The 13,862-nt window shown below is 43.1% G+C and overlaps 1 protein-coding gene across 1 annotated transcript in view; it reads right to left on the minus strand.

Moving 5' to 3' along the window:
- Positions 1-5,111: 5,111 nt before the first annotated feature.
- Positions 5,112-13,862, minus strand: part of skila (SKI-like proto-oncogene a) — a gene marked incomplete at its 5' end in the record, with an annotated part of 30,010 nt that continues 21,259 nt past the window's right edge. The window contains 6 exons of the mRNA XM_083907734.1: positions 5,112-5,450; positions 6,916-7,146; positions 7,537-7,907; positions 10,319-10,461; positions 12,097-12,185; positions 12,943-13,035. Of these exons, the coding sequence (XP_083763860.1) occupies positions 5,199-5,450; positions 6,916-7,146; positions 7,537-7,907; positions 10,319-10,461; positions 12,097-12,185; positions 12,943-13,035 (1,179 nt within the window). The 3' untranslated portion in view covers positions 5,112-5,198. The remainder of the gene's footprint in view (positions 5,451-6,915; positions 7,147-7,536; positions 7,908-10,318; positions 10,462-12,096; positions 12,186-12,942; positions 13,036-13,862) is intronic.

Here is a 13,862-nt window from a genome sequence, read left to right on the forward strand (position 1 = left end):
ACGTGGGTTAATCTCCGACAATTACCAGGGAAATGTCTGACATTTCAATATTTAACCGAGAAGTCTGGTCTGCGACGGTCCTCCACTCGTTTGTGTGGCTGTGTTTAGCAGAGCCAGAAGAAGGGGAGTGGCCAGTGACGTCACTATCCTGCGCCGCTCCGTATTGTGATTGTCTTTTAATTAAAGGTACAATATGTAGTATTTATGGGTTTATATAACCCAAAATCCATATTTTTATACATATTATGTGCTCCTGCATTGTCTAGTCGCTGTATAATAGTTTTTGTTTCATTTTCGTAGTGTTTCAAAAAGTCATGTTAGATAACATGACCGCGGACCGCGGTTGCATAGCCACTGTTAGTAGCGAGACGCCATGTTTCTACCGGAGCCTGTAAGGACAAACGCGAGAGAACAAAACAAGCGTCTCTTTACTTGTAGCGGAAGTCCCGCCTCCTCTCTCTCCGCTTCGTCTGCTACGGCCGCGGTAGCTCGCCCTCTCCCTCACCTCACGAACCTCATCTGCTGACACGGAGAAAGACAACGAGGACGACATTTGACCAGCTGCGGATACCGTAGCGCTCAGGGAAGGGAGGGGTGAGCAGAGCAGCAGGTCTTTGTTGTAAATTTCAGCCTCTCCTCTAGATGGCACTATAAACTACTTATTTCCCCTTTAAGGCACATAATAAGCAGTCTTGAAGTTGAAAATTAAAATTCAGTTTGGAATATTGATTATTAATTTTATTTATGAGTCAAAAAATGCAGCTGCACTTTGAAAATGAAAAAGCATTTCTGTTAATGCATTTTAATTTGGATAATGGCACAAATTTGTTTCCATAAAATTGTTGTGTTACTGATCAAGTTATTGATGAACTCATGGTCTCAGTTGCTGTGGTGCTCGTGTGTTTTCATATGACTTGTAAATCAGCTGTAGGACACTGGTACTTCCTCTCTTAGATACCCAGTGCATAAGCGTGATGAATACATGTGAAGTGAGGAGAACTTTGTTAGCGTCACGAGCTGATGAGAAAAGGCAAAAGGCAGCAGTGGTTTGACACTACAGAACTTTACTTGAATTTGATCCAAGTTCATTGTCTATACAGTGCATATTTACAGGATCTGAAATCAAGGAAGAGCAAAAAGAGAAGAAAAAAAACAAAATAAAGACTAGATACAACTGAGGTATTAGCTAAAAGCATTTACAGGTATGTCATTTACTAGTAAATATCAATGATGATAAACAGTTAGAGATGCAGTGTCTTCTGCTTAAAAAACATTTTTTATATATCACAACATGAGGTAGGAGAACAGTGTCTCGATTCATGCAAGAACAAAAGTCTCATCACACTGTAGTATTGGCAACGTAGTATGCAATGGTCACACACAGACACTGCATTTCATATTTCTGAACAGCATCGTGGGGGAAGAACGGGTTCTTATCAGCAACGCCATGAATATTTACTTTTTTTTTTTATCTTTTAGAACAGGATATGTGGAAATTAAAACGTAATATTCTTAATAACCAGTGATCTGTGTGGTCAACTCTACTTTTCACTTCTCCCACACCAGCATAGTATAATCACCTATAACCTATGCCCCAAAACTTCAAAGCATTTACAACAGGTCAAAGGTCATCTTGGATTAGTTCAACTAGTTTTCGTCACCATGTAACTCCTGCATTCAAATGTGTCTTGTGTGTAAAAGCCTGGCTTCAAACATCAAACCTGTCAAATGTTCTCAACAAAGAAGCTCTCCTAACACTGCAAAATGCAAAGAAAATGGCCCAGCACGCCATCATACAAATGATCATTTACTTTTTTCCATTAGGGTGTTTAATTAAAGATGCTAAACATCGCCCCCTTGTGTTTAAAGCACACAAAAAATAATAAGACATTGTCATTAAGTCAATTTGCTATTGTGATGAATTCAAATGGTTTTTTTTGTTGTTGTTCTCAATAGAAAATAACACTGATTATCTTATGAGAGATGTTTACACATCCTGATGAGAATATTCAGAAAACAACTACTCACAAAGAGCTACAAGAACACTTTTTTTCTTTCTTCTCCTTCTCTTTTCTAAAGCTGCCGTGTGTCAGTCAGACGTGGACATTCAAAACACACACACTTCATCTCTCTCTCTCACAATCTCACACACACACACACACACACACACACACACACACACACACACACACACACACACACACACACACACACACACACACACACACACACACACACACACACACACACACACACACACACACACACACACACACACACACACACACACACACACACACACACACACAATTTCCAATCGAATTCAGCTTATGTGGCGTTATATCTAGCTCAATAATGACAAACTTGCACATACTCAATGTTCATGCATATGAGCCATCTCCATAGTTTGTGTGTGTTACATGGGGAGGATTCTTTTTTTCTTCTGGTTTGATTGGTAGAGTGGCCCGGTGACACTTGCAAAAAGCAAACATGCAAAAAGAGGAATCCTTTTTCATTTTCTTATCTTTTTTTCTTCCAAAATGCATTTTCTTAAACAAATATTTTCAATTTAGCAGAGAGAATGATGGGTAACAAGGGGGGGGGGCTCATTACATTACAAGTTTAACAGTTTGTTAAAAGATGAAATCCTCAAAAAAAACAAAACAAATGCTTCGAAAGGGGGAACGTGTGAGACAAAGTATTATTTTCCTATTCTGCCTTTGTCCTGCGTCATCATGTCTCAGTAAACCATGCATTTCACTCCCTGACATCCACTCAACAAACGTCAAGTCCTGATGTCTGTTAAGATCACTCGAAGAAAAAACAAACAAAAAAAGAAAGAAAGCAAAAACATTTTGGCCGTGTGAAGCCTTAGATCTGGTCCAATTTTTATAACCTTTTGAAGATTATTCATATAAGAACAGTTAATATATTAATGACTACTGTATTTACAAATTGAATATAAATCTTGAATATTAATTCATTAAATATTTTTCTTTCATAGTTTCAATAAAGGTTTAAATGGAACAAGAGTAGAGTGTATATTTGTGGCATGGGCTTGATTTCACTGGTTTGCACCTGGCTTCTATGACCATCAACAAAGCACAACTGTACCCTGCCCAGTCTTTAAGATCTGTTATTGTAAAGGGAAGCTGTGTAAGAAAATCTGCATCGAACAGGATGGAGCACAGTGGAATGTCTATCAATTTGCATTTAGAGCAGATGCATAAAAAAGCTCAGCCGTTGAGCCTAGGCCGATCCCCTTCTCTTTTTAAACAATTATTTACACACACACACACACACACACGCACGGATGCACACACACACACATACACACAGGGATCTCCTCAGTGGCAATAAAAAGCACTTTTGCCTGGCAACTGACACAATAAAAGTCCTCTCTTCTTCTGGCTGGATCTCTGCTCACTCTCCTGTGCTTCTACAAAACACCACACACCCCCAGCTGATCTAGCACAGGACATGGATGGACGGGTGCGTGAGATTGAGTGCGTGACGACAGTTCTCTGGGAGAGGAAGAAGGTTGTGTAGAGGGATCCTGTACGTCTGGGCCCCCATGGACATGGTACAAAACAAAAAAGGGCTCCCTCTGTACCCCTGGCGCCCAGGCCACCCAGTCTGCTTGTGGGGGGAGATGCATCAGTCCCCCTCTCGTCCTCTCCCTGCCTGGTGTTATTTGTTCAGCCAGGCAGAAAAAAAAAAGCAAGACTGAGCCCAAAACCACCCTGGACTAACTGCTTTCACCTACGACCCACATTCTTTGACAAACAGGGTGGACGTGAAACCGTCTGTTAACAATGAAGTCAAGTGATACAAAAAAAGGAGGAGAAGCCCAGAAAACAGAGAGCCAGTGGAGTTTTGATCATCTGCTGGGAAGCTGGGGACCATTGTTCTGCATGAATGCCCTGCACGGCACTGACACACTCGATAGTGTGTGTGCATGTAAGAACTTCATAGATTTTATAGTAACACAGTACAGTCGCTGCACATACGAGACCTTTCTTCTCTTCTCTGAGAAAGGCTTTGCCAGCTCGGTCAGCCCCCGTGTCCAGACGCATTCCTTTCCCAGGAGACTCTGGAGGAGGAGAGCACATTAAGTGCATTACACTGCTCATGGGTTTGTTCATGCCCAGCCTGAAAAGAGCACAGTGTTTTCTGTCTAGGCCAAAGTGGGCCAAAGCAGTGTTAAGGAGTTTCCCAGCAGAGGGCAATGGTCCCAGCTTACAGCAATGGAAGGTGTGAGGTCTCTTGTAAGAGGGAGGAGGCGGAGCAGGGGTTGTGTGTGTATAAGGAGTCACTGGGCAACTGTTGGATCAACCGATAGACTGTTTGGTCTACAACATGAGAGTCCAGGTGCCGCCAGACAGAGTGAAGAGGAAGCTGGTCTGTGTTAGGAGCAGCTGGAGTCCAGGCCAAACAGTCTGTTAGCTTTTTACCTTGTGTGCCTCACACTCAAAACAGTCATTTCACTCAAGTTCAATGTCACCACTGGCATATTTTCTGCTTAAAATCTTTTTTTTTTCTTTTACAGTAAAGGTTCTCCTCCACATAAATTTGATATCTTAACGTTATACCTTTTCTTTCTCTGTATTTTAGGAAGCAAAAAAAAGAAAATAGTTTTTATGTCTGTGCAGTTTCCTGCATTCGCTGGAGCAACTGGCCTGAAGGTACAGAAAGACGGAGAGGAGATGCAACCAGGTGCTGTTACGTGTCTGTGGGCACCGGCTGCTGTGCCAGGTAGTATCGCGAGGTGACGTCCACAAAGAGCTGAGAGAAGTGTCCGTGCTGAAGTCTCAAATCTCCAGAATCCAGAGTGAGCAACAAGGGGTGAGGTGAAATGTAAGGGGGAATAGTGATGGTTGAGTTTGTCTCTACTCAGCCAAACTCCCGTCTGTGAAGCAGCAGTTTTTTCAGTAAAACTATAAATTAAAATTATACATGCCACAAAAAAATTTAAATACTGTTAAAGGAGAGGACAGAGGGAACAAAAGAAATAATAATAATAATAATAATAATAATAATAATTAAAAAAAACACACACACACCATAAAACTTTTCTTTTAACTGATGTAAATTACAAAAACACAAGTCAGTCCTTAACTGTGTCTGTAGAGGCGGTAGGTGAGGGGGAAAGGAATGAGGGAGATGAGAGGGAGGGGAGGCACTCGGAGGAGTGGCAGTTACTTCTGGCCAGAACCTGGGGCCTCCGAGATGGAGGAGGAGAGTGGGGAGTGGGCATTAGGGGGTCCAGTTGAAGGGGTAAGAGGAGGAGAGGGACTGCCTCCCCCCGCGGTAGACCGAGCCATCTGCTCTTTGAGTTGGGCGATGGTTTGCTCCAGCTTCTCCCGCGCCTCCCGCTCCCTGCGCAGCTCCTCCTGCAGTTCCTGACGGTCCGCCTCCGCCCGCTCCAGACGCTGACGAAGCTCCGACAACTGTGGAGACACAGACATGAAGTCAAGCTGTGACAACAACACATTAGGAGACATTCAGTCTAGTATAATTATTTTCATAAAAAAAGGGTTTTTGTCTTTGGAATATAGTGAAATACATCAATATTCATGATATCCTAACCCCAACGTAAAGTTAATATTATAATACATCTCTAATCAGCACAACATTAAAACATCTAGAAAGTAGATTAAAAAATTAAAAGACAAATTGTGATGACATTTTCTGGGGATGTAGGCTATGGCCCAAGGATGAAATTGTTATTATTATTATTATATACGATTTTGGTGGTGATCCAAACACAGAGCTGGATTCTGTAGTTGTACAATAAAAACTACAAATCATCTGAATTACCCAAAACATGACAAAAAGGACACCCATGAGCGATTCTACCATGAGCAAGGTGTCATGATTTTACTAACTTTAAAAACCTGTTAAATTGAAGAATTACAAAAAAAAGGACAATGTTTAACCTAAGTATAGCAAACATATGCACAGCCTCTCTCACAAATTGGTAGACAGCCTGACTTTGATGCCAAGGGGAGCAGGGGCATGAGGAGCTAGAGCTTCAATAACAGAGAGGAGGAGGAAGAGGTGGAGGATACTGCAGCACTGAGTAGTATTGGCCCGAGGCCAACAGACCACAGTCTATCTCAAGATTAAGACTAGCTGAAACCTAAACAATGGACATGAATGGCCACAATTTGTCAAGACGCTCAATCACAGAAACATTTTGAAACACACGTTTTGGTAGAAAACAACCTGCACTGTTCTCAGATGAAACAGGAAGAGAGCAATATTAAAGAGTGGAAAAGTTGGTTGAATGACTTGGTTGGACTCTTACAACCAATGCTGAACTCAGGTTTCTATGGCAGGAAGCCCCTTGGAGTATTTCTTCTCCCCTTTAATGGGATCCTCATCCATCGCAGGATTGCACCTGCCATAGAAGCCGTAGGTACCATTTCTCACCTCTTTGGTTTGACGCCGCCATGGTTTGAACTACTGACCACCGACTTAAGAGGCAACCGACTCTAACTACTATTCAAATAAATATGTTTTCATTTGGTAAGTCCACCAATCCACTCAAACTGTTCTTCTTTGGGCTTCTCCCTTTAGGGGTTGCAATATCGGATCATCTGCCTCCATCTTGCCCTAGCCCTTGTGTCCTCTACTAATATAATCACTATCCCTTCTCTGCACATTACCAAAGCATCTCAACCTTGCCTCTCACTAATGGTGTGAAATTAATACTGACCTGAAATTAAAAGAACTGAGTAAGGCTCAAAAAATTACAGATGAAAGATGGTAATATATTTAAGTAAATTAATTTATTGTATATGCAAAAAAGTATGAATTTGATTCCAACTGGACTAAGATCTGAGAAGAAAGCAATGCATTGTATCATTCTGATTCTTTTTTTGATGCCATCACATATAAATTCTCCTCTACCTGTGCTGTGTAGTGAGCCTCTTGCTGGCGCTGTACCCCAGTTTCACAGGCACATGCCTGCTGCCTCAGCTGCTCCAGACGGGTCTCTAGCTCCAGCTGTTCCTGGCGGGCCTGGTTTAGTTGCCGCGCCTGCTCGCTGTGAACCGCCTCCAGCTCACTGCGAAGCTCCCGCTGCTCGGCGCTCAGCTCCCGTAACCTTGCTGCCTCGCCCCCGCGCAAAGCCTCCAGCTCCTGAAGGCACAAAGACTAAAGTCAGAGGAAATCATGATGATGTGATACTATTGACCTTTGTCAGGAAAAAAGCTCGACATTTCAGCCGTTCTATTAGGAGACAGGTGTCAAATACACATTTGGATATGGGGGAATGTAATTCTTTATGTCCACGCTGTCCAATAATTATACAATGCTGTGTATTAACCAAACATTGTCATTTAGAGTAACTGTGCTGCTGCAGAACCATCTGGTGCCTAAATGTTTCATGTGATATGAGGGAAACATGAAGGGGTCAGTGGAAGGTGGACCTCACCTCCACATCCACATCAAGGACACTTTTAATAAGCGTGGACAGTTATGGTCTAGTTTATCTTGGGCTCATTTATCTTGGTCTTTGTTTTTTCTCACCAATTCCAGCTGCAGCTGCTTGTGCAGCGTGGAGTTCAGCTTATCCTGCTGCCTGCTGTACATCTGCATGATCTCCACGACAATCCTGTCCTTGTCGTCCTCCAACCCCCCCACCACCGCTGCAGCGCCACTTGTGGTGGAGCTTGTGTCTTTTGCCACTACTTCCGTTACCGGCGTCAACAACGATGCAGGAGGGGGAGGAGGGGGAGGGGTGTGGACAGGGGCGTGGGTGGCTTTCTTGCAGCTAGGGCTGCTCGTCTCCATGGAAACTGCATGGGTTTGGCATTCCCGTTCGGTGGCCGAGGAAGCAGCGGCATTTCGGGATTTGGCCTCCTCAGCACTAGCAGCAACGGGAGGTGACGCATGGAGATCTGAGGGGGGGGGGGGGAGAGAGAGGAGGATGAAGGAGTTAAAAAGGGGAATACAAAAACAATAGAAGGTGCTTTAAAGACAGAGGTGCACACTCCCGCCTACGCTACGGTACACCCTCGCACAACCTCACAGAAGCTCACACCTCCTTTCTTACTCTGAACACGCACGCAAGCACGGCATGGCAACAGCCAAGGAACGAAACACTCGCCCACAAATTCCCTGCGTGTGACCTCAGACACAGAGAGAAGAGGGAGGAATACAAACCACTCCTTCCCCACTCTGCCTTGTTTCCTTACTGTGGCCTTTAACGCTGCACATCATGGGGAAAACTGATCAAAGAGTGCTGTGCTACACTTCCACACACAAGGACACGTGGACAGATGCTGCAGTGGCGCATGTGCAGGCAAGCAGTGAAAGAAACAGTGACAGAGAGAGCATGACGAAGACTGGGTTGTTTACCAGAGTAATGTATTCATACAGTATGTGTGTGACAGGAAACGGCATGCTCCGTACACAGCTTGTCTGGCGCTGGAGAGGACTCTCATTTACGGACTCAAGATGGCTTATGTGTAGGTGCACACGCACACACAATGGCCACACACATAATATGTCATTTGGGGCAGTCACACACACACACACAGGCAGAGGATGGGGGAAGTGACAGCAGACTGAGAGGGAGGCAGAAAGAAAGGAAGCTGGAGAGGATGGATGGAGGTTCAGGAGGAAACAGATTGGACGGAGAAGAAAAAGGAGAGCACAAAGCCAGAGAGATGAGAGAGAGACAGACAGACATTCAACATGAAGTGATAACGACAGACGGAAACTACTGCTGTGATTCTCTTTCTCACCCTGACACTCCACTGAAACACATACTGTACATGTGTATAAACACACCTCTAATGCCTTAATATACACACATTTCAATGTTCACATAAAATCATAGAGTACAGAGATGAGGTCACTGTCTTTTCACCCCTCATGCTCAATCGTGAGGTTCCCCCAGAGTCTTTATGTGAAGGTCAATGTATGATTATGTGTGTGCTGCTGCAGGCTGCAACGTTAACTGTGTGTGTGTGTGTGTGTGTGTGTGTATTGGTTGGCGGTTGTATGTTTACAGTAAGCACGTGTCAGCTCTTTGAGTGTGCTGCATGTGCATGATCTGCATGTCTCTGCTGCTTATGTTGTATGTATGCAAACAGACCACACTCGTATGTGCTTGATGTATTTAGACATGTCAGTGCTGATTGTGTTTCTACTGTACAACTGACAACCTCGCACAGCCGTGTTCCTCTTAATATTTCATAATCAATTATCGTCCCTGCTACCTACCACAGACTGTGTAAATCATTAAACCTTGAACTAATTCTAATATAAAGTTCAAACCAGAGTTCATAAATATTTGACAGTGGATTCTAAATTCTTTAGGCGCAGCTTTAAACCAGAGAAAGGTTATAAGCCCCAATTTGACAGCTATCTTTTCCTATATCATGCATTATGTGTCAATTCACAAAACTACACAAGCAGCAGATAAAACTAGTACATGTGTTGAATTCAAAACAGGAAATCAAACATTCAACTCGACATCCTGACCATTTTCATCATGACATTGCTACGCTACACCTCACATAAAAGTGATTTCTGAACATGAAACTTCAGTAAATTTGCCACCTCACACTAGGTCACTACTGCTGTTCTAAAGCCAATCATTTAATGTTTGGGTTTTGAGATAGAGACAATTTTCCTGCATTTTCACATGTTTTCAGCTCTGCTGTTTTCACCGCCTTATGTGAACACAATGGTTCAGTGTATGGACATTGCTGCATTTACTGACACAATAGTAGGTTCTCTTTTATCCAATTTGATTAAACTTGAGTGCAGTGTTTCATTATAACATGCAAATGAAGGTGTTTGTTCCAGCTGATAAAATATAACAGTTTAATGATAACAACATAGTACAAAAAACTTCAGTAATCAGTTATTGAACACATTTTATGTCTGCACTGCAGTAAATGCAGTATTTTCATGAAAAATAATAAGGCTGAAAATTAAAAAGCTACAATTCAAATACGTTCATTATTTCACCCACAGCCTTGTGGCTTTCTGACCTGCTTATCCAATAGTTTTTTTTTTAATATTCCTAGACCATGGAATAATTAGCTAAATCATACTACAGCAATGGCGCTTTACAAAAGCAGCCTGACAACCTTTCCCAGAAAGAAATAACAGATGAATAAAGCTTTGTCTGCTTGCGATGGTTTTGGGGGGAAAAAGAAGAGAGAGAGAGAGAGAGAGAGCGCATATGTTCATAGTCCCTATTTAGATTCTGGATGTATGAGTTGAAATGTGCTTGTAATTTTGCTAAAATGTGTAAAGTGTGTCTCTGTGTATTAATGTGTGCACCATTACTGACCTATGGGTGGCTCGACATGGCCCAGCACTCTGCGGCTGTAGTGGCACTTGAGCAGCGCTCCGAGCATCTCAGGGCTCATCTCCGCCTCCCGCTGCAGAGACACGTTGGGAGCCACCATCTTATCATACGTGTACAGGTAGTAACTGGAAATGAGAGAAACAGATAGAGAAAAGTCATTTAAACACAGGAAGATAAACCCTTACTGTTTTTTTTTTTTTACACAGAACACTGAACCTGCATTTGAAAGGTTTCACTTGAACACTCAACGGTATAGTAGTGTGCTATTGATAATATACATAGAGGCTACTGACACCAGTATCTGTTTTTGTCAGAGTCTTTATTATCCTAGCCATAATGGTAGCAGAGTCACCTTTCACATACTTCTCTGACTTTGCAGTTAAGACCATAAAATGTTATGAGTTATGTTCTTTACAGTGCTGATATAGATTTAACAACATGTATTCACACAATAGCGCTGATGTGGCATTTACCTTCAGAAGCGGAAACAGAGTAGTAAAAGAAAAACATTTATTGGATGACTGCTTTAGTCTACAGTAAGTGCACATGAAGACATGAGTTGAAAAACAGTGTGGAATATGGATATTTCTTATCATGTGTTTACAGGATATCAGCCCAAACAGACCTTCAGCTTATCACAAATGTTCAGATTGTGGCTACAACCGAGACATAGATAGGACCTGGAGATGAGCTGAAGCCATTGACAAACACTATCTGTCTATTTCTGGCTGCATAGTGGGAAAAGGAGAGGAGAGGAGGGGAGAGCTTTGAAACCCTCCCCCACAGCAGTCCCCTCCAGACAGCACTGAGGCTGGAGCTGTGAACTAGGTTAAGCATGACAGCTCAGTGGGGCTCTGCCTGAAAAACTACAGCACAACCAACCAGACCCTGCTCCCTCTGCACTACATGGAAATAAAGCACTGCCTGCTCTGCCAGGATGAGAATGTGAGACGCCTTCAAATGAAACGGCTAAGATGTGATTGAATAATGTAAGCAAGGCTCTGTTTAGACAAGTAAGCCACTAATGCGTTTGAAGCAGCAAAACATTTCATTATTACAAAGGATGCAGTTTTCTGAAAGGTGACCTGTCATCTAATCCTGCCATTTCATGTCTTAACGTCTGCAAGCCTAAATACAGTCAGTATGTCAAGGCAGTCACGTGTAGCTATGGCACCATTAACCACCTAATTTCATCCTTTAATGTGGATGAGATGACTTATTATTATGTGAGCTATCAGAGCACCCTACCCTTAAAGCCGAAGGTATGGACTGGGTTAAGGAAATTTACTGAAAGGGAAACTGAAACATGCTTGTAATCATCTCAAGGCAGACATTATTTCAGCCGTGACCCATGTTTAACAACAAACTTTGACACTCAGACAAACATCTGATAACTCATCCTCTTACAGCGTCACAGCACTTTTCTGGACGCAAGCAGGGCAAACGTGTACTTTCACAGAGCAAGACAAACACACGAGAGCTGCTAGACAACATGTTCAGTTATTTTTCAATCACAACAGGATTGGAATATCACAAGGTTTTAGACAGTTGGTTGCTCCTCAACCAACTGTCTAAAACCTTGTGATATTCCAAATCCTGTATGTATCCTCAGACTATGCTTATCCTCCTGATAAGCATAGTCTGAGGATACATTATAAATGCCTTTTTATCACACTTACTCTATCACACCTTACACTCTAAACAATACATATGCAATGGTATAACAGTGCTGTTTAGTCAAGGTTAATAGGATGTAGTACCTGGGATGGACCAGGGTGGGGTGTCCTGGCTCCTCCTTGATATCCGAAAAAAGACGATTGAACACCAAAGAAGGTGGAGATGTTTTCCCCTGTGGAAAACAAAAACACACACATAAATATGGCAATATGGCAACATTTGTCTTTTTTAGCTTTTGTGTTACAGCAACAAAGGCACAATGGCTGCTCTTCAATCCTCATTTATCGACCTTTGCATACAATTTTGCAGCTGAATGGGTGTATAATCACAATGGCAGATCAGATGCATGGAAAAGTGCACACACACACACACACACACACACATGCATACACATGAGTACATGGAGAGAAACAGCGGGAGAAGAAAAGGGAATGTGATGTACTGCACATGGCACTTGGGGTGCCATAATTTAATAAAGCTAATATATGCATGCATACATGTTGATAAGGGATCATCCATCAGGTATCACATGAAAGTCAGAGTGCGTGTGTGTGTGTGTGTGTGTGTGTGTGTGTGTGTGTGTGTGTGTGTGTGTGTGTGTGTGTGTGTGTGTGTGTTGGAGGAAAAAAGATCATCATGATAGAGTGCATCTTCCCTCTGAATGTGTGTAAAGATGGTGATTGGGGGTGGTAAAGAGTAGAGCCTTTCAGCAGTGCCATAAGTATATTCCTGACAGGTCAGAGAAGAGAAGTGTGCCGCTATGAATGGATGAACAGGGGGTGTGTCTGTCAGTGGGGGTAGGGGTGGTGACCCTGAGAGCTGAACTGTGCATAGAGGAGGGGGAGAAGAGATAGAGGATGTGACGCCGGAGCAGGAGGAGGTGATGGAGCGATGGATGGATGGGTGCAGGGGGGGAACTGACGACTGACCTTTCTGGCAGGGTCAGCATCAACCAACTTGTCACTGGATGAGCAGAGGTCTGCAGAGGATCTCCTCACCTGGCTCTCCTCCTCCACCGACTTCTGAAACACACGGAGACAAAGTGCTGGTTAAACACACTCAGCAAGTAAAACTGACAAAACGGAGCACAGAGGTAGCACAGGAAACATTTGTAGGGATCCTCGCAACAATTAAAATGATGCACACTCGTGTCAGGCAGCCTGGGACTGAGAACGAAGAAGTGGAGGGAAAAAAATTACAGCTGGCATCCCAGTCACGGGAGGGGGGGGGGAAATAGAGACAAATGGCATTTAAAATATAGGAAATAGAGACAAATGAAATCCAAGAGATGGAAAATGGAGACAAATGGCATTAAAAGTGAACAGCTCAAGTGAGCTACTGCCTGAAACGGCCGTGATACAGTGTTGGAGAGAATGAAGGTGGCAGGGAAATGGATAAATAATGGAGTAAAGAGCAGAGACAATGAGCCTGTTGAGGAAAGCCTATGAATAAAACACAAGTAAAACCATGTTGGTAAGTCAACATGGCTACAAGATGGCCTGTCATTATGTATTTCTGCACATTCATTGTTATACATACGGCATGATTGGATATGTGTATGTTGACTGCTTATAATTCAGTGTGTCAACTTCGCACCCGTGAGCCCTGTACGATCAAATAAATACTGCTGGCGCCGCCAGTGTGCGTTTGTGGGTGTGTGTGTTTTGAGCAAATCCAGGAGACACACAGCAAGAGGCCACAAGCTAAAGGAGTTGATGCTTATCTGTGGCAGACAGGCCTGACAGTACACACAGGCAACCTGCAGTTTACACACATGCACATTACACACACACACACAGCACTGAAACTGGAGGGACAAGAAATGTACAATGAGCTGCTGGATAGACCA

The sequence above is a fragment of the Microchirus variegatus genome (assembly GCF_963457635.1).
Source record: "Microchirus variegatus genome assembly, chromosome: 21".
In the NCBI taxonomy this organism is placed as follows: domain Eukaryota; kingdom Metazoa; phylum Chordata; class Actinopteri; order Pleuronectiformes; family Soleidae; genus Microchirus; species Microchirus variegatus.